Below are 22,927 nucleotides of genomic sequence, written 5' to 3' on the forward strand. Positions count from 1 at the left end.
AAAAAAGTAAATAAAGGGCAGCAGAAAAAGAGAGAGAGGAGAGCAAGTAGAAAAAGGTTGGGATGGGCAAGTGGGGGACACCGAGCACAAGAGTGAGACACAGAAGAAAATGCATAATAAAGTTTTACAAATCACTGTAAATCTTAATCCTCCTTAGTAGTTAGATTGTATCTTAAAATCATAAATGAAATCATTTACAGTACTACTGAACAATATCATTAACTCCTTGTTGTGTGTGGCTGGATGCACAAGGTACAGTTTAGTAACAAAACATTCCTTTGAGGTATGAGCTTTCCCAGATGTATCAATTCTGCATTTACCTAATCACCCACATCTCTCAGTATATTGGCTCTCCTCAAGACATGAAATTTAACATCTTCCTGAATTGGCAAAGTTAACTGTTACTGTATGAAGGCACACACTCAGAAAATTGAATTAGAGTTGGAGATGATTGAATGAGCATGGAGTTCATAGAAGTAGTGGATGGGAGGGTAGTCAAACTGTAGAATGAAGTGGAAGAAAACAGCATTTGAAGAAGAAGAAAAAAAAACTTGAATTTACACAGCACTGCTGATGACTGCAGGGCACCCTAAAGTTCGTTACAGCCTTTTAAAGTAACTTTGAATTCCAATCACTGTTGCAATGTATTTGGAAAATCAGGGCAAGATTTATTAACAGATTTCAGCATTTTTACAATGACTGATGTCAAACCAACTCAGCAGCAGTTGCCCACTACCTCTCCCTCATTTGAATCCACTCTGACAATTACAGAATCTGGGAATTTCGGAAAATTATAGTCAGTGTGTCCACGACTTTAATTGATCATTTTTAGCTTCTCTGCACAGATAAAAGGACTTTTGCTTTTAAAAACTATTCCCTGCAAGAAACTGATCAATTGAAGGACAATTGTTGGCGAATTCTGCCCTTTAGTATCGCACCGTCTTTATTCTCAGCTCTATTGTTCAGTGTCTTGACTTTCTACATGGATTTCTAAATTTCCCATCATCTGAACTCTTCCCATAAGAATGCACTCAGGGTATACCTCAATTCCTTGTAATGAGATGGAAAGCAACACAGGCATACAGGTCCCGTGGAATGGAATTTGGCATAGAGACAGACCAAGGGAGAAGGGAGTGGGAACACTAAAATAGCAATGGTGCCCTCTGATTTATTAGAGGTGGTTTTAATCTGCCTACTCAAAGTTTATTTTTCAACTTTAAAAAGAACAAGTTACAATGGTGTTTTGATAAGAGATAAATTAGTTAAATTAAGTTTAGCAGTACTAGTACACACTAACCTCCAACTGTGACACTATACAATAAACTTTAGGGTCACAACAGGTTGTACCAGTGTACATTTCTGCTATTCAGCAGGAACCAGAATTATACTTCAGGTAATCTATCAAGTGGCGATTCAGGTTGTTAAGTTAAAAAAAGAAGTCAATGTGTTTCTTTTGAAAACATTAGAGTTAAAAAATAAATGTAGAACTTGAGAAATTAAAAAATAAAAATATGACCATATAACCACAAAGTCTTCAAGGCCTTCTATCATGGAAATGAAAGATTGTGTTGTCTGCTGATAGAATATTAATTGAAAAAGTGCAAGTGCCCCAATTTTATAGTCAGTTGCCTTTTAAAAAAGCAAATCATATTCTAATCCTGCCTCCCAGATGAATGTCACTTGTGTGTGGAATATTAAACTCCTTTCAAGAAGTCAATTATGTAATCATTCCTCACATCATCCGTGGAGATTTTGAAGACAGAAGTGTATCTATACCGTCTATGTGCAGATTAAAATAGGAAACCGAAGAACATCAACATACAACCAAGGTCAGTTAGTTAATTAGTTAACATTGAACTGGAAATTTTATAGATTACATTATACGAAGGTCAAAATGATAACTTTCTTGGGCTTTTAAAAAAGTTACAATAAAACTGCTACCAAACAGCCAAAAAAAAACTGAAAATCAACTTAAATATGACTAAAAGAAATACAACTGGCAGGAGGCTGGAAGAACACAGCAAGCCAGGCAGCATCAGAAGGTAGAGAAGTCAATGTTTCAGCTGTAACCCTCCTTAGGGTAGGTTTGGGGGCAGCTGCAGATAAAGGGGGGGGGGGGGGGGATGGGGGCAGGGTGGTGAAGTGGGGATAGGTGAAGACAGATAGAGGGTACAACCTGGTTGGTCAGTGGGAGGAATGAATCCGATTGATGGCAGGGAGCAGGGGAAGGGAGGGAGGTTATTTGAAATTGGTGAACTGAATGTGGAGTCCTCCGGGCTGTAGGCTGCCTAGGCGGAAGATGAGGCGTTGTTTCTCCAATTTGCGCTGTGGTTCATTTTGGCAATGGAGGAGGCCAAGTCAATTATAATACTGAAGCAGAAATGTTCATAGTGTCTTTTGCAGAAGCACTCTCATTTAAGTATTTTACATTTTTAATGTTTCTGGTTTCCCATTAACTAGTGTAACGTGAGTTTCCAATTTGGATTGAGTTAGATAAACCTCTAGTTCCCTCCTGTCAGAAGGCAGTGGTTGGGGGAATTGAAATGGGCGGTGACTGGGTGGTCTGATCAGCCCTTGTGGACCTGGTTGCGATGCTCGGTGAACTGTTCCCCAAGTTTACGTTTGGTCTCCCCGATGTAGAGAAGACCACACCGGGAATACCTGATGCAGTAAACTAGGTTGGAAGAGAGGCAGGTGAACCTCTGTCGCACCTGGAAGGACTGTTTGGCATCCTGGATGGAGGCAAGGGAGGTGGTGTACTGGCAGGTTTTGCATCTTTTCCGATTGCAGGAGACGGTACCTGGGGATTTTGGGGAGTTGGTGGGGAGAGTGGCACAAACCAAGGACCGTCAAAGGGAATGGTCCTTGTGGAAGGCAGAGAGAGGTGGGGAGGGGAAGATGTTCACAGTCCAAAGATGTGCAGGCCAGGTGAATTGGCCATTCTAAATTGCCTGTTGTGTTAGGTGCATTAGTCAGAGGGAAATGGAACTGGGTGGGTTACTCTTCACAGGGTCGGCGTGGACTTGTTGGGTTGAAGGGCCTGTTTCCACACTGTCGGGAATCTAATCATTTAATCTGAGATGAACCAAGTGAATTTGAGGGTGGGGTGGAAGTTGTGGGCCAAGTCAATGAACTGCTCCAGTTCAGCCTGGGTGCAGGACGCTGCACAGTCATCGATATAACTGAGGAAGAGTTGGGGCACAGTACCTATGTAGGTACTGAAGAGGGACAGTTAAATGTAGCTAACAAAGAGGCAGGCGCAGCTGGGGTCCATCTGGATGCCCATGGCCATTCCCTTGATTTGGAGGAAATGGGAGGAGTTAAAAGAAAAGTTATGAGGGTGAGGACCAGTTCAGCAAGGCAGAGGGGGGTATTGGTGGTGGGAGACTGGATGGGTCTATTGGATAGGAAGAAGCAGATGGACTGGAGGCTATCCTTGTGGGGTATGGGCATGTATAAGAACTGCACGTTCATTGTAAAGGTAAAGTGCTGGGGACCAAGGGAACAGGAAGTTGCTGAAGAGATGGAGGGTGTGGTTGGCATTGTAGATGTAGGTGGTAAATGCCTGACTGAAGGGCAGAGGATGGAGTTGAGGTAGGACGAGATGAGCTCAGTGGGGCAGGAGCGTGCCGAGATGAAAGGTCAGCAAGAGTAGTTGGGCTTGTGTATCTTAGGGAACAGATAAAACCAGGCAGTATGGGGCTGCGGGTCTACGAGTTTGGAGGCAGTGGAGGGGAGATCACCAGAGGCAATGAGGGCACAGATAGTGCTTTCGATTTTGGCCTGATGGGTTGCAGTGGGGTCACAGGCAAGGGGGAAGTAGGACGTGGTGTTGGGAGAGCTGGCGTTCGGCCTCTGCAACACAGATTACTCTAGACTACAACTGCCCCACCTTTGTCAGCAGGTTTGATGGTGAATTGGGGGTCGTTGTGGAGTGAGTGGAGTGCTGCACATTCCAAGAGGGTAAAGTTGAAATGGGTGAGGGGGGAGGTAGAGAAGTTGAGGCGGCCGATGTCACGTCGACAGTCTGCAATGTAAACTTAGGGAAAGATTCATGGAGCATCGCAGCCGGGTCCGCAGGGGCCGACCATACCTCGCAGTCAGCATCCATTTCAATTCCCCCAACATGACCATCCTTATCCTGTTCCATTGCCAAAATTAACCACAGCGCAAAGTGGAGGAACAACACCTCATCTTCGGCCTGGGCAGCCTACAGCCTGGAGGACTCAACATTGAGCTCTCCAATTTCAAGTAACTTCCCTCCCCATCCCCCGATTTCCTTCCTCCTCCCTGCCACCAACCAGATTCATTCCTCCCACTGACCAAAGAGGTTGTACCTCTACCCATCTTCACCTATCCCCACTTCACCACCTTGTCCCCGCCACCCCCTTTATCTGCATCACCTCCCCCCCTCATACCCATCCCCAGTCCTGAAGAAGGATTACAGCCAAAACTCCAACTTCTCCACTTCCTGATGCTGCTTGGCCTGCTGTGTTCTTCCAGCCTCCTGCCTGTCTACTTTGGATTCCAGCATCTACAGTTTTTGTCTCCAAAAGAAATTCAATGCCATTCTTCTCTTTCAGACACCAATTAACTTGGTCATTTTCCAACTTTTTTTGATATACATGTGCTGGCTCTTTAAAAGAGAACATCCCTGCTTATCGCCCACAGCCTTGCAAGTTTTTTGCCAAGTATCTGTCTGACTCCTTTCTTAGAATATTTATGGAACCAGATTCCAATACCTTCCAGATCATAATTCAAAACTAAAAAATAAAATTCTCATCTTCTTGCTAGATCTTTTGCTAATGAATTCAAATCTCTGACCTCTGGTTACTGAGCTACTCACCAGTGAGAACACTTTTCTAAACTCCTCAGCATCTTGGAAAAGTCAACAGAACACTAATTAAAACCTCTGTTCCAAGGAGAAGTCTTCAATCTCTCCTCAAAAGTGAAGTCCCTCCACCCTGGTAAGCTGACTCCGTATCTTTTCAAGGTGCTCAAAATAGTTTACCAGACTCCAGTTGAGGTCAAACCAGCAAATTGTGAAGTTCTACCATGATAAATTGAGTTTTAAGTAGAAACAGAATATAAAACAAATAATGCAATGTTTGTTTAATTATTTTTCAGCATTTCTATGTATGGATACAAGGTTCCTCTGTTCATTTGCACTTTGCAAACTGTACTTCGCATGTCGTATGTTTGCAAGCTATCACAAACTTTCTTTCCACATTGCTCCTCTGAAAGTACCACACTTCATAATTCTTCATATAAAATTCTATCATATTTCTGGACATCTCAGCATTATGTTATCCTGAACTTTACAGCTATAACACTGCCCAACTTAGTTCACCTGTAGGCTCGAGGATGCCACTTATCTGGTCAGAGATCAGATAATTCATATAGATTGTAATGTGTATGCAATCCAAAAACTTTTTGCTTGAGAACAATTTTGAATTAGCTTCCAGTCTTAAAAATGTCTATCCACCACTAGCCTTCTCGTCACTCAGCCAGTATTATATTCACATCATATTTCCTTTAATTCCATGGGTTTCCATCTTCTTCATAAGCCTATGTGGTACTTCGTTGCATGACTTCTGCAAACACATGAATAAAATAGCTACCACGCTGACTTGTATCATTTATGACTCTTAAGTGCTTGGGCAAAATCAATCTACAATTTACAACCAGAAAGATTAAAAGCCCATGGTTTAACAAAAAGAAAAAAAGAAAAAAATACCACAGCATGTCCAAAAACTGAAATAGGCTCAAGCTCTTAGAACTGAACGACATTCTGTCCACTGGGTCTATGCCAACTTTTTGAAAGAGCTGTTCAATTTGTTCCACTCCCCTGAAAATTTATCTCCTTTAAGTATTTATCCAATTAGGTTGGTGCTAAATTGCAAAAAAGGTACATTTGACCAATTGTCAGATCCAGTGCAGAGTCTCAGTTGGCATGAGGGAATACCTGGCAGACATACTGAGCCAAATGACTGCCATTTACACAGTTAGATAATAGGTCACAAATTTATGAACATGAATGACACTAATCACCATGCAAATCTTTCATTCAAGTGACACCATATTAACTCATACCATATTTCCCACTATTAGTTTCTTTCTGCATTAAAAAGTCATATTCCATCAAGTATACATTTACTGTTTGGGCATATCAGAAATGAAAGTGTGGTAGAAGATCAATAAAAGCTACAAACGTAATGCTTCTCTCTGCTACTGGGGAAAAGTTAACTTGCGCAAGTGTGCACCTGCAGGTCAACCAACTCCAAACATCTCTTGGGAGTTGATTTTAAATATAATGGCTTCCTTCAAGGTCTCTTGTCTGACTGTCACAATAATAATTACTCATTGCAAACAGGATTACGGTGGAAACTTTTTGAAGTGCCAGCCTGTATGAAAATGAGAAGCAGAGGTTAAAGATTTAGACGCAATTGTTCTAAATCAGGAGGGATGGGTGCTGTTATAGTGTTGCAGAAATGTGAAAAATAACAGAATCCTCTAATAGGTTAAAATGCTCACTAGTCACAAAAAGTAACTTCCAGACCACCGCTTAGAGCACAAACGTAAAACTGCAAAACCTGAGCAAAAGATTTAAGCTACATTATCAAATCATTGGGTTGCCTGGTAGAAAATCTAAGCCCCAGGAAATGATTTAGAACTAACACCAATTCAAGGATTACATATCTTCGCATAGTCCACTCATCAACATTGCATATTGTGAAGTCACATTTCTCAAAGAGAAAGAAAGTTAAACTCATTTCACCTCCTACTGCACTGTTCTTCACCAAGCTCAATACTGCTTTTCTTGACAGTGCATTCATAATGGTATGAGATTCTATAGGTAGTAATGGCCCTCCAACTCCAACTAAGACACCCTTCAAGCACAACACACTCTACTGAAATACAACTGATCTAAACCCCATCATCCAATGCACATGCATTACTTAGAGCAAGAGTTTACTGACAGTAGTCTGGAGCAGGAGCCATAGTCCTAGCTGATGTTTCCTTTCCTCACTCCAGGTGAATAGAATTGACTAAGCTTCCACAACATATCCTGGCAGTGGACTCCTGACATTAGGCATTTATTGTGTAAAAAAGGTTTTTATTTACAGCTCCTCTGGTTCTTTAGCCAATCACTAAATTGGTGTCCTCTGGTTCTCAAATTCTTTAAACAATGGGAAAAAAAAACAACTCCAATATCTATTTTATTTGGACTTTTCACAATTTTGAAAAGTTCTACCAAATATTTTCCAAACCATCACTTCTCCAGGTACCCAGACACACCAGTCTATCCTCTAATTAATTAGGTAGAAGATACTTTTTTTGCCCTCGAAACAAAAGTTTTCTGCACCCTCTCCAATGCCTTTACATTCTTGCTAAAGTTCTTCTTGCCAGAATTGAACACAATATTTCAGGTAATTCTAAATTAGTATTTCAAAATGGTTCACCATAACTTTCTGGCTTATATATTCTTCTTGATTTATAAATTAATTTTAGTCAACCTGTTTCATCATGATGTGACAACTAGGGCAGGCAGAACTTGAATCTGGATCTCTTGCCCATTGGTAGAGAAACAACTTGCATCAAAAGAACCGGTCACCTTGATGTATAAAAACCCCAGATCGTGTAGGTCTTATTAACTGTTTTTTGATTTCCTTGATTTATGCATCTATATTCCAGGTTCACTCATTAGAATTATAGCCTTTATATTATATTGATCTCTCTTGTTCTGCACATTGTGACGTAAACACTTCACCATTCTCTGCATTAAAATTCATCTGCTATATGTGTCCTTTTGAGGTGTCTCACACCTCAGCACAGAACACAATATTTTGAAGTATCGTGTCATGTGCAGAGTTTTGCAATACATCCTGCAAACCTAGTCTAACTCATTAACATGGATCAAAAGTTTTCAAACCTTCAACCAGTAGCATGAAGTCGGTTCTACAAAACAGAGGTGGTCTCTCTCCAACTTAAATGTTAAAAAATTTTATGATGCTCAGTACAGTGATGAGGGGAGATTCTCAAGAGGGTGACCTATGGCAGCTGGCCACACCCAGGTTGGTCAAAAGGGTCTCCAACCCTGCTTGCAGCATTTGCTCTCAGTTTGGTGTCAGGTGGTTACATTCAGACAATTATCTGGTTCCAATTATCTGGCTTTAATGTAGCCAAGCAAGCTCAGAACTTCTTAGGAGTGTTATCAAACAAACTTGAGATGAAAATACAAGTGTGCCAAATCAAATGTTTTATGGAGCACTTCAGAAGGAAAGTAGACAGATATTGAGGGCAGAGATTTAGGAACTTAAAGCCCAAGCATTTTAAGCTAACAATTCAAAGAACAATTAAAATCAGGGATGTACCAATTGCAAAACTTTCAGAAGTGAGAGAACTGCTAAGATGATAGAGGTGTACAAGGTAATGAGGGGCATAGATAGAGTAGATAACCAGACACCTTTCTCCAAGGCAGAAGGGGTCATAATTTTAAGGTGATTGGAGGAAGGTATAGGGGAGATGTCAGAGATAGGTTCTTTACACAGAGTGGTGAATGCATAGCATGCACTGCCAGCGGTGGTAGTAGAGTCAGAGGCATTAGAGACATTTAAGCGACTGCTGGACAAGCACATGGACAGCAGTAAAAGGTTAATCTTAGATTAGGATAAATGCTCGGCCCGACATCATGGGCTGAAGGGCCTATACTGTGCTGTACTGTTCTATGTTCTATCTCAGGGGATGCCAAAATTGGAGAAACGTTAAAAAGGGTGGACAGGGCAAAGACCATGAAGTGAAAACTTCTGCTATAGGACAATCAACTCTAATTACTAACTCTATTTCCCTCTCAAAAAAATGCTACCAGTCTAGCAAATTATGTCCAGCATTTACATTGCTTTGCTTTTCATATCTACTGTACTGTGTTTATTGGATAGTTATTTTTTTAAAACCAGGCACACTTAAAATCACTTATGAAATATTAAATTTTGTACCAGGTATTTTCAAATTCTTAAATGCCCAACAGATCCACAAGCACCAAAGGTTCCAGCAGTGTGCCAGCTTATACTTTCATAACATCACAAGATATAGGAGCAGAGTTAGGCCATTTGGCCCATCAAATCTGCTCTGTCACTCGATAATGGCTGATACATTTCTCAACTGCATTAGTCTGCCTTCTGCCTGTAACTTCAACTTTGCAGGTTGTTACCCAGTGACTTTTTGTATTTATTCTTGCAGTATTTAGGTCAGCGTTTATTACTCATTCCTGTTTTTAAACATATAGGGAATATGACGTGGAGGTGCTAGAGTTAGACTGGGGCGGAAAATGTCAGAAGTCACACGACACCAGGTTATATTCCAACAGGTTTACTTGAAATCACAAACTTACGGAGCGTAGCCCTTTTGTCAGATAAAATCAGGGGATACGCTCCAAGAGCTGGCGATTTCAAATGAACCTGTTGGAATATAACCTGTTGTCATGTGACTTCTGACGATTTAAGAGATATCCTTTTACGGACATATGGTTTTAAAGTTACCTACTAACAAAACACATTCTGAAATACCTAAAATCAGAATTTTATTTAACACCCTCAAAAGTAAATGAGAGCAAGTTATCAGATTAATAGTGCACTCTTTGATCATTTTGTTTCTTACTATTGGCCTTTAAAGCTGTCACTCTGAAGCAGTCATTTCTAGAGCCCTGGATGGCAACGGAAGAAAAACCTCTCTCTCATTGCAAAACTACAACTTTAAATCTTTTTTCGAAATTGAAATTCAGTCACCAAACACTCAGCAGATTAAGCTGGACTGAGATCCACTAATCTGTACAATTGCATCACTTCGACTTTCTCTTCCCTACTTAGGTGAACTTTGCAGCCAATGTTCCAGAGAAAGGGAAAATAAACTAATTACATGATGCCATAAGCCGTCCTCCCTGACAGCCATGGTTTAAATACGTACCGGCAGGAAGGTGCCCAGCTTTGGTTTCCACTTTCTCCTTGGGAGGTGAGGACATCCTTACCCCTTGGATACTTTTCACTCACCCTTTGCTACAAAGTGGCAACGTGGCTACTGATAAACAGCAGTCGAGCATGCGCACATCCTAATTCCTCCTTCCTATCCACCCCGATGTGTCATCACGGCCCGGGAAAGAAAGGGTCTGGGAACGGGTATGCCGTCACTGCGCAGTCGCAATGCGGACCCATGACGTACGTGGTAGGAGGGCGAGGAACACATATGCAAAACAACATTGTGATATCATTCGCAGGCCAGCCACTCATAGAAGTCGCTGGAATTCTGAGAACCAATCAGAGGAGAGAGGGCGGGCACGTCTTTTGAATAGGGAGGCGCTTTCTTTGAGAGATTTGGATTTAGAGCTAAAAGTGCCCCTCTTATAGGTACTCGAGAATGGATAGGGTAAAAATTACCCAAATGTAAAGCACATTCTGAAATACCTAATATCAGAATTTTAAATAATACTTTCAAAAGTATACTGAGAGAAAATTATCAGAGTTAGGGATTAATGGTTGTGGAGAACCCTATTGCAGCACAGAAGAAGACCACTTTGCAACTTCACTCTTCTCGTTCCCCATCAGCCCTGTAGTTTTTTTTGACTTGAGGTTTCACTTTTATCAAGGTGATTACTGAAGCTGTCCACCATAAACACAGGCACTGCACTCTAAGTTTAACTGTTTCTACGTCTAAAAATAATTTTTCATCATGTTGCTCCTGTGTATTTCCCTTTTTTGATTCATTCATTCATAGAATATTGGCATACCCAGTATTTATTGCCTATCTCTAGTTGCCAATGAGAAGGTGGCAGTGAGTTTCCTACTTGAGTCACTTCAGTCAATTTGGCAGAACCATAATGCTGTTACAGAGTACATTTCAGGAATTTGACCCACTGACACAGAAAGGGTGGCAATATATTTTGAAGTCAGGATGGTAAATAGCTTGAAGGACAACTTGCAAATGGTGGTGTTCCCATGTATGTGCTATTCTTGACCTACTAGGTTCATAGTGGTTGTGGGTTTGTCAGGTGCCAACCTGGTGAATTTCTGCACTTCGCCTTGTAGATGATACACACTGCTGTTACTGAATGCCATGTTGGAGGGACAGGATGGCAACACTTCCACAAACAATCAAGCAGGTTACTTTGTCCTGGATGGTGTCAAGCGTCTTGAGTGTTGTTGGAGTTGTACTCATGCAGGCAAGTGACAAGTCCCTTAAAACTGGTGCCCCGGTCCTCGATCCTTCTGCCAATTGGAATAGTTTCTCCCCATCAATCCTGTCTAGGCTCCTCATGATGTTGTGTGCATTATATTCAATAAAATTGAGTCTGAACCATCTTGATTTATTCAGCCATCAAAACAAGTACAGCAGCTGATCTCATCTGATTTCCCTTCACCCACATCTTTGGGTTGCAGTTCCATTGTGTCACAATGATAAGATGATATTTGATTTCATTTAATTGGAAGGAAATATTTATAGGACTTTGGAGAGGATATGGTGGAATTGAGTCTACTTGAATAGTTAATTCAAAGTGTTAGCACAGATATCTTTGAACAAATGGCCATCTTCTATACTGCATGATTTTTGGAATCAATTCCCTGACCTTCAGATAACCAGGATACTATCCTTCCACTATAATTGTCAATTATCCTGTTCACATGCACAGTTATAGATGAACCAGCTCATCACAGGGCTCACACTCACTAATTCTGCAACATTTATAATCACAATCGAATTGCTTTATAAACGCCAATGATCAATCCTATGGAATAACTTTCTCTACGAACAGTAGTAACTATGAAATTAGTGACTGATTTCTCTATGTTGGCAGCCCTGAACTCTGGAATTCCCTCTCTAAACTCATCATTCTCATCACGTCGACTTTTAAGATGCACCTCTTTAACCAAACTTTCAGTCACCTTTCATAATATCTCAAATACCAATCTCAATTCCAAAGCAGAGCGGTTGGACTTGAAATATTATCTCTGCTTCTCTTTCCACAGGTAATGCCAGACACTTTCTGCTTTTATTTTAGATTTCCAGCACCTGCAGTGTTTTGCTTTTATTTCTATAATTTCTTTAGAAATTGCTTATGTAAACCTGCTGCACTGTAGTTGGAACATCTCCAAGTGACTGCCAGGAGAAGGTAATTACAGTACATCACAACAACTTTACATCATCCGTTTCATGGAATATAGATTTAATAGAAGTTACAAAACAGAAACAGAAACCCTCTGCATGAACAGCAATCCTAGTCCTTGTACCTTGCTTTCCTTCCATCATCTATGTTTTGGACTGTGGACTAAAATGTTGAACAGTACAGCACAGGAACAGGCCCTTTGGCCCAGCATGTTTGTCCTGACCAACTAATCCAATCTACCTGTTCATGTGTTTGTCTAAACGCCTGTTAAATTTTTATATTGTATCTGCTTCTATCACCTCTTCAGGTTATGCATTCCTGGCACCTACCACCCTCTGTGTAAAAAGAGCTTTCCTCGCAAACCTCCCTTAAACGTTTTTCCTCTCATTTCAAACCTTTGCACCCTAATTTTGAAAAAAAGTCATTTTGTGGGTTGTGAGCATCACTGGCTGACCAGCATTTATTGCCCATGCCTAGTTGCCTTTGAGAAGAAGGTGGTGAACTGCCTTCTTCAACCACTGCAGTCCATTAGGGAGAGAATTCCAGAATTTTGACCCAGTGACAGTGAAGGTACACCAATATGTTTCCAAGTCAGGATGGTGAGTGGCTTGGATGGGAACTTGAAGGTGCTGGTGGTCCCATATATCTGCTGCCCTTGTCCTTCTTGATGGACATGGTCATGGATTTGGAAGGTGCTGTCTGAGGATCTTTGGTGAATTTCTGCAGTGCATCTTGTAGATAGTACATACTCCTGCTATTGAGCGTTGGTGATGGAGAGAGAGGATGCTTGGGGATGCAGTGCCAATCAAACGGGCTGCTTGGTCCTCAATGGTGTCAAGCTACTTGAGCGTTGTTGGGGCTTCACTCATCCAAGCAAGTGGGGAGTATTCCATCACACTCCTGACTTGTGCCTTGTCGATGGTAGGTGGGCTTTCAGGAGTCAGGAGGTGAGTTACTTGCTGCAATATTTCTAGCCTCTGTCCTCCTTATGTAGTCACTGCATATATGTAGTGAGTCCGGTTGAGTTTCTGATCAATGATAGCTTCCAGGATGTTGATAGGGGAGGATTTGGTGATGGTAACACTATTTTTTTATATAGATATTTTTATTAGAAATTTAACATTTTTACAAGTTTACAAAAATAAACAAAACTCTCAAATATAAACATTGATATACAATTAAATCAAATATACAATAGCCAAAATTTAACAAAAGAAAAAAAATACCGAAAAAGAAAAAAAACAAAACTCAACTATCTACTAATCTAACCTACAACTAACCAGAGTGTATATTTAAGTCTCTTACATGCTCAGAATGTGTTAACATCAGATGTAATAAAACCCATATTTGTGCGGGATTCCTCTCCTAAGGGGCCCCGGACCAGCCAGGTTTGTAATCTCAATTAAATAAAAGCCCTTGTTAGGATAGCCGAAATATCTGTATTTATGTCATTCAAGAAGGGCTGCCATATTTTATAAAATAATTTGGTCTTTCGGTGCACCATATTTATAAGGAAGTCAAGGGGAATACATTCCATAATTAATCTGTGCCAATTTGAAAGTCCAGGGGGGCCCTTAGCCGCCCAGTTCACCAAAATATTTTTCCTTGCACAGAAAGAAAGAATAGGAAATAGTCTCTTCCCGTACATGTCCAAGGAGGGAAAGTTCTAAAAGCCCAAAAGGAGAGATACAGGGTCCACTTTAATTTCCGTTCCTAAAATTTCTGTCAGGGTACTTGCTACTTTAGTCCAATATCTACGGATGTTATGACAGGTCCATAGGCAATGTACAAGAGTGCCCACCTCTATTTTGCATTTGGGACACATTGGAGATGCTCCTGCCTTAAATTTTGCCAGTCGAACCGATGCTATATGGGCCTTATGAAGTATCTTCAGCTGGATAGCCTGGGTTCTATTACAGATAGTAATTCTTCCAGCATTTTCCCAAATATCATTCCACATTTCTATAGAGATTTCTAGTCCCAAATCCTGATCCCATGTTTTAAGCAGATTATCCATATCTCCCGATACTTCATCATGTAGTAAATGATAAATAGTACTGATGGAAGATACCCCCACTGGTTGTAGGAACTACATTCTCTATCTGATTTATAAAGACTATCTAATAACGTAGTCTTCTTCTGTATATAATCTCGAATTTGGAAATATCGAAAGAGGTCTCCATTAGGTAATCTGAATTTCTGACGCAGCTGTTCAAAAGACATCAGGACCCCATCCTTAAATAGGTCCCCTAAACATGAGATACCCCTGGATCTCCAGAGTTTAAAAGTGGCATCTGTAAACCCCGGTTGGAATCCCCATCGGTGCATAGGGGGATGTTTTATGTGAGTTGCCCTCATTTTGCCACATTATTTTCCAAGCCTTAATTGTGTTTAGTATTATAGGGTTTTTACAGTGATCTGTAATGATTTTCCTCTTGTCTGAAAATAAAAGGTTAATGAGTGGGTATTTTACTTGAGAGGCCTCGATGTCCAACCAGATTGATTGTGGATCAGACAAGACCCAATCAGCTATATAACTTAATAAGGAACTTAACTGATATTTCCTAAAGTCAGGGAAGTCCAATCCTCCCCTTGTCTGTGGAAGCTGTAGCTTCTTCAGCTTAAAATGGGGCCGTCTATGATTCCAGATAAAGGAACCCAGCCAGCCATATAACTTACGTAGAGCCGTCCACGGCAGCATCACCGGAAGCATTCTCATAGGATATAGGAGACGGGGCAGGACATTCATTTTGATTAGTGCTATTAGATTAGATTCCCCACAGTGTGGAAACAGGCCCTTTGGCCCAACAAGTTCACACCAACCCTCCGAAGAGCAACCCACCCAGACCCATTCCCCTACACTTACCCCTTCACCTAACACTACGGGCAATTTAGCATGGCCAATTCACCCTAACCTGCACATTTTTGGACTGTGGGAGGAAACCGGAGCACCCGGAGGAAACCCACACAGACTTGGGGAGAATGTGCAAACTCCACACAGACAGTTGCCCGAGGCGGGAATTGAACCCGGGTCCCTGGCACTGTGAGGCAGCAGTGCTAACCACTGTGCCACCGTGCCGCCCCAACCAGGAGATTGGAAGGTCTCCCCATCGCTGGAGGTCCTGCCTTATCCTTTCCAGTAAATGCACAAAATTAGCCTTGTACAACTGACCAAATACTGGGGTAATAAAAATGCCTAAATATAAGAAGCCCTCCAGGGACCAACGAAAGGGAAAAAGGGATCCGTCCACTAAGTGGGGTGTCATAGCAAGGACACCCATTGGCATAGCCTCCGATTTTGAAAAATTAATTTTATAACCTGAAAATGCGCTAAATGTATTAATAACTTGGATTAAGTGAGGTACGGACATCAGAGGATTACTGAGGAATAGAAGAACATCATCTGCATACAGGGTAATTTTATGTTTACCTGTACCAATCCTCGGGGCCGTTATATTAGGCTCAGCTCGTATAGCTTCTGCTAGTGGTTCAATTATTAGCGTAAATAACAATGGCGAGAGGGGACATCCCTGACGGCAGCCCCTACCCACACTGAAGCTATCCGTACCTAATCCATTGGTAACCACAACTGCTTTGGGATCATTATACAATGTTGAGACCCATTTGCTAAACACCTGTCCAACGCCAAACCTTTCCAATGTGTAAAACAAATATGACCATTCGACCCTATCAAATGCCTTTTCCACATCTAATGAAACTACTACTCCTGGTATCTTTCCCTGATGACAGGCTTGAATCATATTCAAAACCCTTCTAATATTATTGGATGATCTACGGCCCTTAATAAACCCCGTCTGATCCTCCTTTATAATATGTGGCAGTACCCTTTCTAGTCTCAGTGCTAACGTTTTAGAAAGGATTTTAAAATCTACATTTAGCAAGGATATTGGTCTGTATGACGTACAATCTTCTGGATCCTTTCCTTTTTTAAGGATAAGAGAGATATTTGCCTCTTTCAGCGAAGGCGGGAGACATCCCTGACTATATGCATAGTTATACATGTCCATAAGTGGACCAGTCAATATCTCTGTACATTCTTTACAGAATTCAGCTTGAAAACCATCTGGGCCCGGTGCCTTATCACTCTGAAGTTGCCTGATTGCATCAAGTATTTCTTGGACTGTTAGAGGAGCATTTAGGACCGATACCTGTTCCGGAGTTAGGCCTGGAAAGGTCAAATTTTTAAAAAATGACTGCATCCTCTTCGTCCTATCTTCACAATCCTGTGATTTATATAGCTCAGAATAATATTCTCTAAAGATCGCATTAATCTTTTTATGATCATGAGTCAAAATACCCGTACTTTCCTTGATAGACGTAATAGTCTGAGGGGCCTTTTTTTTCTTTGCAAGAAATGCTAAGTACCTACCCGGTTTGTCGCCATATTCATATAACCTTTGTTTTGCAAATAATATTACCCTCTTAGCCGTTTGGGTAAGCATAGTGTTTATAGCTGTCCTAAGAGCCGTAATCCTTTGCAATTTAATAATAGAAGGTCTATCAGCGTATGCTGTTTCAGCTGCTTTTAAGCGAGCTTCAAGCAGACGCTGTTGTTCTCCCTTCAATTTCTTCTGGGTCGCTGAGTAGGAGATGATCAAACCTCGCGTGTAAGCTTTGATGTTCTCCCACATCATTGATGGGTTGCTAGCTGTACCTGAATTAATTTCTAAAAAAGTTTTAAATTCTTGAGAGAAGTACTTTACAAATTTACTATCTTTCATTAGGAAGGGGTCCATACTCCAATGCCGAGGGGATGTCCCTTTGTTCCTCGCCTTAGTTTCCATATATACAGCAGCGTGGTCGGAAATTGCTATACTACCTATTTTACAGGATGATATCGAGTTTAAAAAAATCGAGGGGGCAAAAAACATATCAATTCTGGTATGACATTTATGTGGATTGGAGTAGAAAGAAAAATCTCTGCCCTGTGGATGAAGACATCTCCATACATCTACTAATCCTAATTCTTTGTTCAGATCCATCAATTGTCTAGATCTGGGAGATACTCCTGCAGTACTCTTGGGATTCCTATCTATTTCCGGATCCATAATACAATTAAATCTCCCCCTATAATTGTATGACGGGCACCAAAAGCCATTAATTTTGAAAAGGCTTCCGTTATAAATTTAAAGGGGTGTGCCGGGGGGCAGTACAAATTTAAAATCCCATATTCCTCTCCATTTATGAGGGCTTTAATCAAAATATATCGTCCAGATTCGTCTTTTATCTGCTTTAGGATTTTGAAAGGGAAATTCTTCCGAACAAGAATAACAACTCCCCTACATTTTGAGCTAAAAGAAGAAAAAAAGGCCTGATCAAATCCACCCTGTCGTAATTTCAAGTGTTTTTTATCCAACAGGTGTGTCTCCTGTAGGAGAGCTATATCAACTCCTTCCTTCTTAAGATTTGATAATATTTTCTTCCTTTTGACTGGCGAATTACTCCCTTTGACATTCCAGGTGCACCACTTAACCGACTGATCAACCATAATCGTCTGGGCAAATCCGAGAACCCTCGGGAGGGGAAACCCTATCCAGAACATCCCGAGCGTAGAGCATATAAAATTTACAAAAATAAAGCCTCTCTAATACACTCACAACAATACAATAAAAAACTATTTCTAAATAAAAAAAATATAAAACGTATCTAAGTGGAGATTTTCCCCCTTGTTCCCAGGGGGTGTCACTTCCTCTCCAAAGGTCCATCATATCCTCTCCCAACCAATGCCCCACCCTTGACCCAGGCGCTCCTCAATAAAATGAGGAGAATTCAGACATAATACAAAGCTAGAGTTAACAGTGAGCACCCTACCCCCACCCATACCAACACCTGGATATATTTGGTAATGTTAATACCATATATAAACATATAAGTATAAAATTACAACCTCAACAAATAATAATTAAATATAAATCTAGTAATACAAAATAACAAGGGAGAAACAACCCCGCTCCTAAAGACAGAGGTAAAATTGAATAAGGTAACCACCTCCCCCCACCAACATTAACCAAACCCCCCAGCTTATATATATATATATATATATACATACACATACATACATACATATATACACACACATATACATACATCCCACATATACACATAAAATAATAAAAGAAAACAACCCCGGGGGGGGGAGAAAATCAAATCCCTCTCCCCACCCCCCATGATAATATTAAACAGTAAGATAAGAGAAAAAAAAGGGGCGATATAAACCAAAGCAAGGGGAAAGGCAAACCAACAACCATTATGTCTTACAGTTTATCTAAGAGAGTCCAAGAATTCCTTAGCCTTTTCTGGAGATCCGAAGTTATATACAGATCCTTCATGATTAAAGCGTAGCGTCGCTGGGTAGCGTAAGGAGTACTGAATATTTAAGTCCCTTAAACGCTTCTTCGCCTCGTCAAATGCCTTCCTCTTTTGGACCAGAGCTGGGGAAAAGTCCTGGAATAACATGATCTTGGATCCTTTATAGATCATAGCTTGGGAGTCTTTTCCAAGATTTCTAGAGGCTTCTAGGAGTATCTGCATCTCCTTGTAGCTCTGCAGCCGGAACAGGACCGGGCGTGGGTGCTGGTTCAAGACGGGCCCGTGTATTGCGACCCGGTAGGCCCATTCTACCCTTACCTGATCCAGCTTCCAGATTTAAAAGCTGTGGCAGCCACTGCTTGAGAAACGCTGTAAGCTGGCCTTTCTCTTCCCGTTCGGGAAGGCCCAGCAAACGAATATTTTTTCGACGACCTCGATTATCGAGGTCGTCAATGTGATTCTCTAAGGTCCGGACTCGCTGTTCGAGAGTCCGGACCTGATCCACGGCCAATTGAGCTGTAGTTTCGGAGGTCGCGGCCTTTAACTCCGCCCCTCCGACTCGGCGCTCGATTTCTTGGATGTCTCGGTCGTGTTTCTGCACAGTTTGCTGCCACTCAGAGGACTGCCGGAGACCAGGAACGTGCTCATGGCCAGGCAGGAGAGAACTTTGTAGCATTGGCAATCTGGGACTTCATCCAAATGCAAAGGAAAAACAGGAACAGCGGGCAGTCCCATCGATTTCGGGATTCTTCGTTGAAAGCGTCGATCTTCGCATCCAGTTTGGAGATCATTTCTACAAGGCTTGTCACCGTAGGTAAGTCCCCCAGGGCGGCTGTGGACGCCTTGGCTGCAGCTGGAGAGGGTGGGGGAGGGGTTCCTGCTTGTTGAGAGCTGCGGGCTCCCTTCCCTTTAGTCATTTTTACTAAAGATTAGATTGTTTAAATTTAATATTAAACAACTAATTAAATTAAACAGCAATTATAATGATTTGGTAAGTGTGGTGAGGGTGGGTGACCCACTTTACCCAAGTCTTGGGAGGAGCACTGTAGACTCAGACTTGCTGGGTCGCCGCCATCTTGGATCTCTCGGTAACACTATTTAATGTCAAAGGATGGTGGTTAGTTTGTCTCTTATTGGTAATGTCATAGCCTGGCATTTGTTTGGTGCAAATGTGACTTGCCACTTGTTAGCCCAAGCCTGGATATTGTCCAGATCCTGTTGCATTTGGACCCTGACTGCTTCAGAGTCTGAGGAGTTGCATTTGTGCTGAACATTGTGCTATTATTAGCGAACGTTTCCACTTCTGACCTTATGATGGAGGGAAGGTCATTGATGAAGCAGCTGAAGATGTTTGGGCCTAGGACACAACCCTGAAGAATTCTTGCAGAGACTCCTGGAGCTGAGATGACTGATCTTCAACAATCATGACCATCTTCCTATGTGTCAAGTATCCCTCTAACCACTGGAGAGTTTGCCCCCATACCCATTAATTCCAGTTTTGCGAGGGCTCCTTGATACCACACTTAGTCGAATGCAGCCATGATGTCAAGGGCTGTCACTCTCATCTCTCCTCTGGAATTTAGCTCTTTTGTCTCTGTTTGAGTCAAGACCGTAATGAAGTCAGGAGCTGAGTTGTCCTGGCAGAACCCAAACTGGGCGTTACTGAGCAGGTGCTGTTTGATAGCAATGTTGATGGCACCTTTCATCATACCCTGATGATCGAGGGTAGACTGATGGGACGGTAATTGGCCGGGTTGGATTTGTCCGGTTTTTTTGTGTACAGGACATACTTGGGTCAGGTAGATGTTGGTGTTATAACTGTATTGGAACAGCTTGGCTAGGGGAGCAGCAAGTTCTGGAGCACAAGTCTTCAGAAATATTGCCAGAATGTTATCCGGGCTCGTAACCTTTGCAGTATCCAGTGTCTCCAATAGTTTCTTGATATCACGTGGAATGAATTGAATTGGCTGAAGACTGGTATCTGTGATGCTGGGGACCACTGGAGAGGGCCAAGATGGCACTTCTGGCTGAAGATTGCTGTGAAATCAGCCTTATCGTTTGCACTGATGGCTGGGGCTGGGGATAATTGTGGAGCTGCCCACCTCTAGTGAGTTGCTTAATCGTCCATGCCATTCACAATTGGATGTGACAGGCCTGCACAAGTTAGATCTGATCCGGTGGTTGTGGATGCTTAGCTATGTCTGTCACTTGCTGCTTATGCTGTTTGGCATGCTAGTAGTCTTGTTTGGTGGCTTCACCAAGTTGACACCTCATCTTCAGGTATGCCTGGTGCTACTCCTGGCATGCGCTCCGGCACTGTCCATTTAACCAGGGTTGATCCCTTGGCTTGATGTTATTGATTGAGTGGGGAATATGCGAAGCCATGAGGTTGCAGATTGTGCTGGAGTAGAGTTCTGGTTTTGATGGTTCACAGCAACTCATGGATGCCCAATCTTGAGTTGCTAAATCTGTTTGAAGTCTGTCTCAGTTAGTACGGTGATAGTGCCATACAATACATTTAGTTCAATGCAAGAGGCCTAACAGGGAAGGCAGATGAACTCAGGGCATGGTTAGGAACATGGGACTGGAATATCATAGCAATTACAGAAACGTGGCTCAGGGAGGGACAGGACTGGCAGCTTAATGTTCCAGAATACAAATGCTACAGGAAGGATAGAAAAGCAGGCAAGAGAGAAGGGGGATTGGTGTTTTTGATAAAGGATAGCATTATAGCTGTACTTAGGAAGGATATTCCTGGAAGAACATCCAGGGACGTTATTTGGGGGGAACTGAGAAGTAAGAAAGGGATGATTACCCTATTGGGATTGTATTATAGACCCCCTAATAATCAGAGGGAAATTGATAAGCAAATTTGTAAGGAGATCTTAGTTATCTGTAAGTATAGTAGGTAGGGGATTTTAACTTTCCAAATATTGACTGGGACTGCCATAGTGTTAAGGGTTTAGATGGAGAGGAATTTGTTAAGTGTGTACAAGAAAATTTTCTGATTCAGTATGTGGATGTACCTACTAGAGAAGGTCCAAAACCTGACCTACTCTTGGGAAATAAGGCAGGGCAGGTGACTGAGGTGTCAATGGGGGAGCACACTGGGGCCAGTGACCATAATTCTATTAGTTTTAAAATAGTTATGGAAAAAGATAGACCAGATCTAAAAGTTGAAGTCCTAAATTGGAGGAAGGCAAATTTTGATGGTATTAGGCAAGAACTTTCAAAAGCTGATTGGGGGCAATGTTCGCAGGTAAAGGGACGGCTGGAAAATGGGAAGCCTTCAGAAATGAGATAACAAGAATCCAGAGAAAGTATATTTCTGTCAGGGTGAAAGGGAAGGCTGGTAGGTATAGGGAATGCTGGATGACCAGAGAAATAGAGGGTTTGGTTAAGAAAAAGAAGGAAACACATGTCAGGTATAGACAGGATAAATCGAGTGAATCCTTAGAAGAATATAAAGGCAGTAGGATTATACTTTAGAAAGAAATCAGGAGAGCAAAGAGGGAACACAAGATTGTTCTGGCAAACAGGGTTAAGGAGAATCCAAAGGGTTTTTATAAATTCAGGACAAAAGGGTAACGAGGGAGGGAATAGGGCCCCTCAAAGATCCAGAAGGTGGCCTCTATGTGGAGCCACGGGAGATGGGTGAGAAAATAAACAAGTATTTTGCATCAGTGTTTACTGTGGAGAAGGACATGGAAGATATAGACTGTAGGGAAATAGATGGTGACATCTTGAAAAATGTCCATATTTCAGAGGAGGAAGAACTGACATCTTGAAACGCATGAAGGTGGATAAATCCCGAGAACCTGATCACGTGTACCCAAGAACTCTGTGGGAAGCTAGAGAAGTGATTGTTGGGCTCCTTGCTGAGATATTTGTATCATTGATAGTCACAGGTGAGGTGCCGGAAGACTGGAGGTTGGCTAATGCAGTACCTCTATTTAAGAAATGTGGTAAGGACAAGCCAGGGAACTATAGACTGGTGAGTTTGACATCAGTGGTGGACAAGTTGTCGGAGTGAATCCTGAGGGACAGGATGTACATGTATTTGGAAAGGCAAGGACTGATTAGGAATAGTCAACATGGCTTTGTGCGTGGGAAATCATGTCTCACAAACTTGATTGAGTTTTTTTTGAAGAAGTAACAAAGAGGATTGATGAGAGCAGTGGACGTGACCTATATGGACTTCAGTAAGGCATTCGACAAGGTTCCCCATGGGAAACTGGTTCGCAAGGTTAAATCTCATGGAATACAGGGAGAACTAGCCATTTGGATACAGAACTAGCTCAAAGGTAGAAGACAGAGGGTGGTGGTGGAGGGTTGTTTTTTAGACCGGATGAGTGCCAGTAGAATCAGTGCTGGGTCCACTACTTTTTGTCATTGAAATAAATCATTTGGATGTGAACATAGGAAGTATAGTTAGTAAGTTTG

At 41.8% G+C, this 22,927-nt stretch overlaps 1 protein-coding gene across 1 annotated transcript in view; it reads right to left on the bottom strand.

Moving 5' to 3' along the window:
• dap (death-associated protein) overlaps positions 1-10,134 on the bottom strand; it is an 89,991-nt gene extending 79,857 nt beyond the window's left edge. The window contains exon 1 of the mRNA XM_043719236.2: positions 9,964-10,134. Within this exon, the coding sequence (XP_043575171.1) occupies positions 9,964-10,018 (55 nt within the window). The 5' untranslated portion in view covers positions 10,019-10,134. The remainder of the gene's footprint in view (positions 1-9,963) is intronic.
• Between the last annotated feature and the right edge of the window lie 12,793 nt (positions 10,135-22,927).

The sequence above is a fragment of the Chiloscyllium plagiosum genome, unplaced genomic scaffold (genome assembly GCF_037043375.1).
Source record: "Chiloscyllium plagiosum isolate Xiang-an unplaced genomic scaffold, Cpla_swu_hap1 HiC_scaffold_34, whole genome shotgun sequence".
NCBI classification, from domain to species: Eukaryota; Metazoa; Chordata; class Chondrichthyes; order Orectolobiformes; family Hemiscylliidae; genus Chiloscyllium; species Chiloscyllium plagiosum.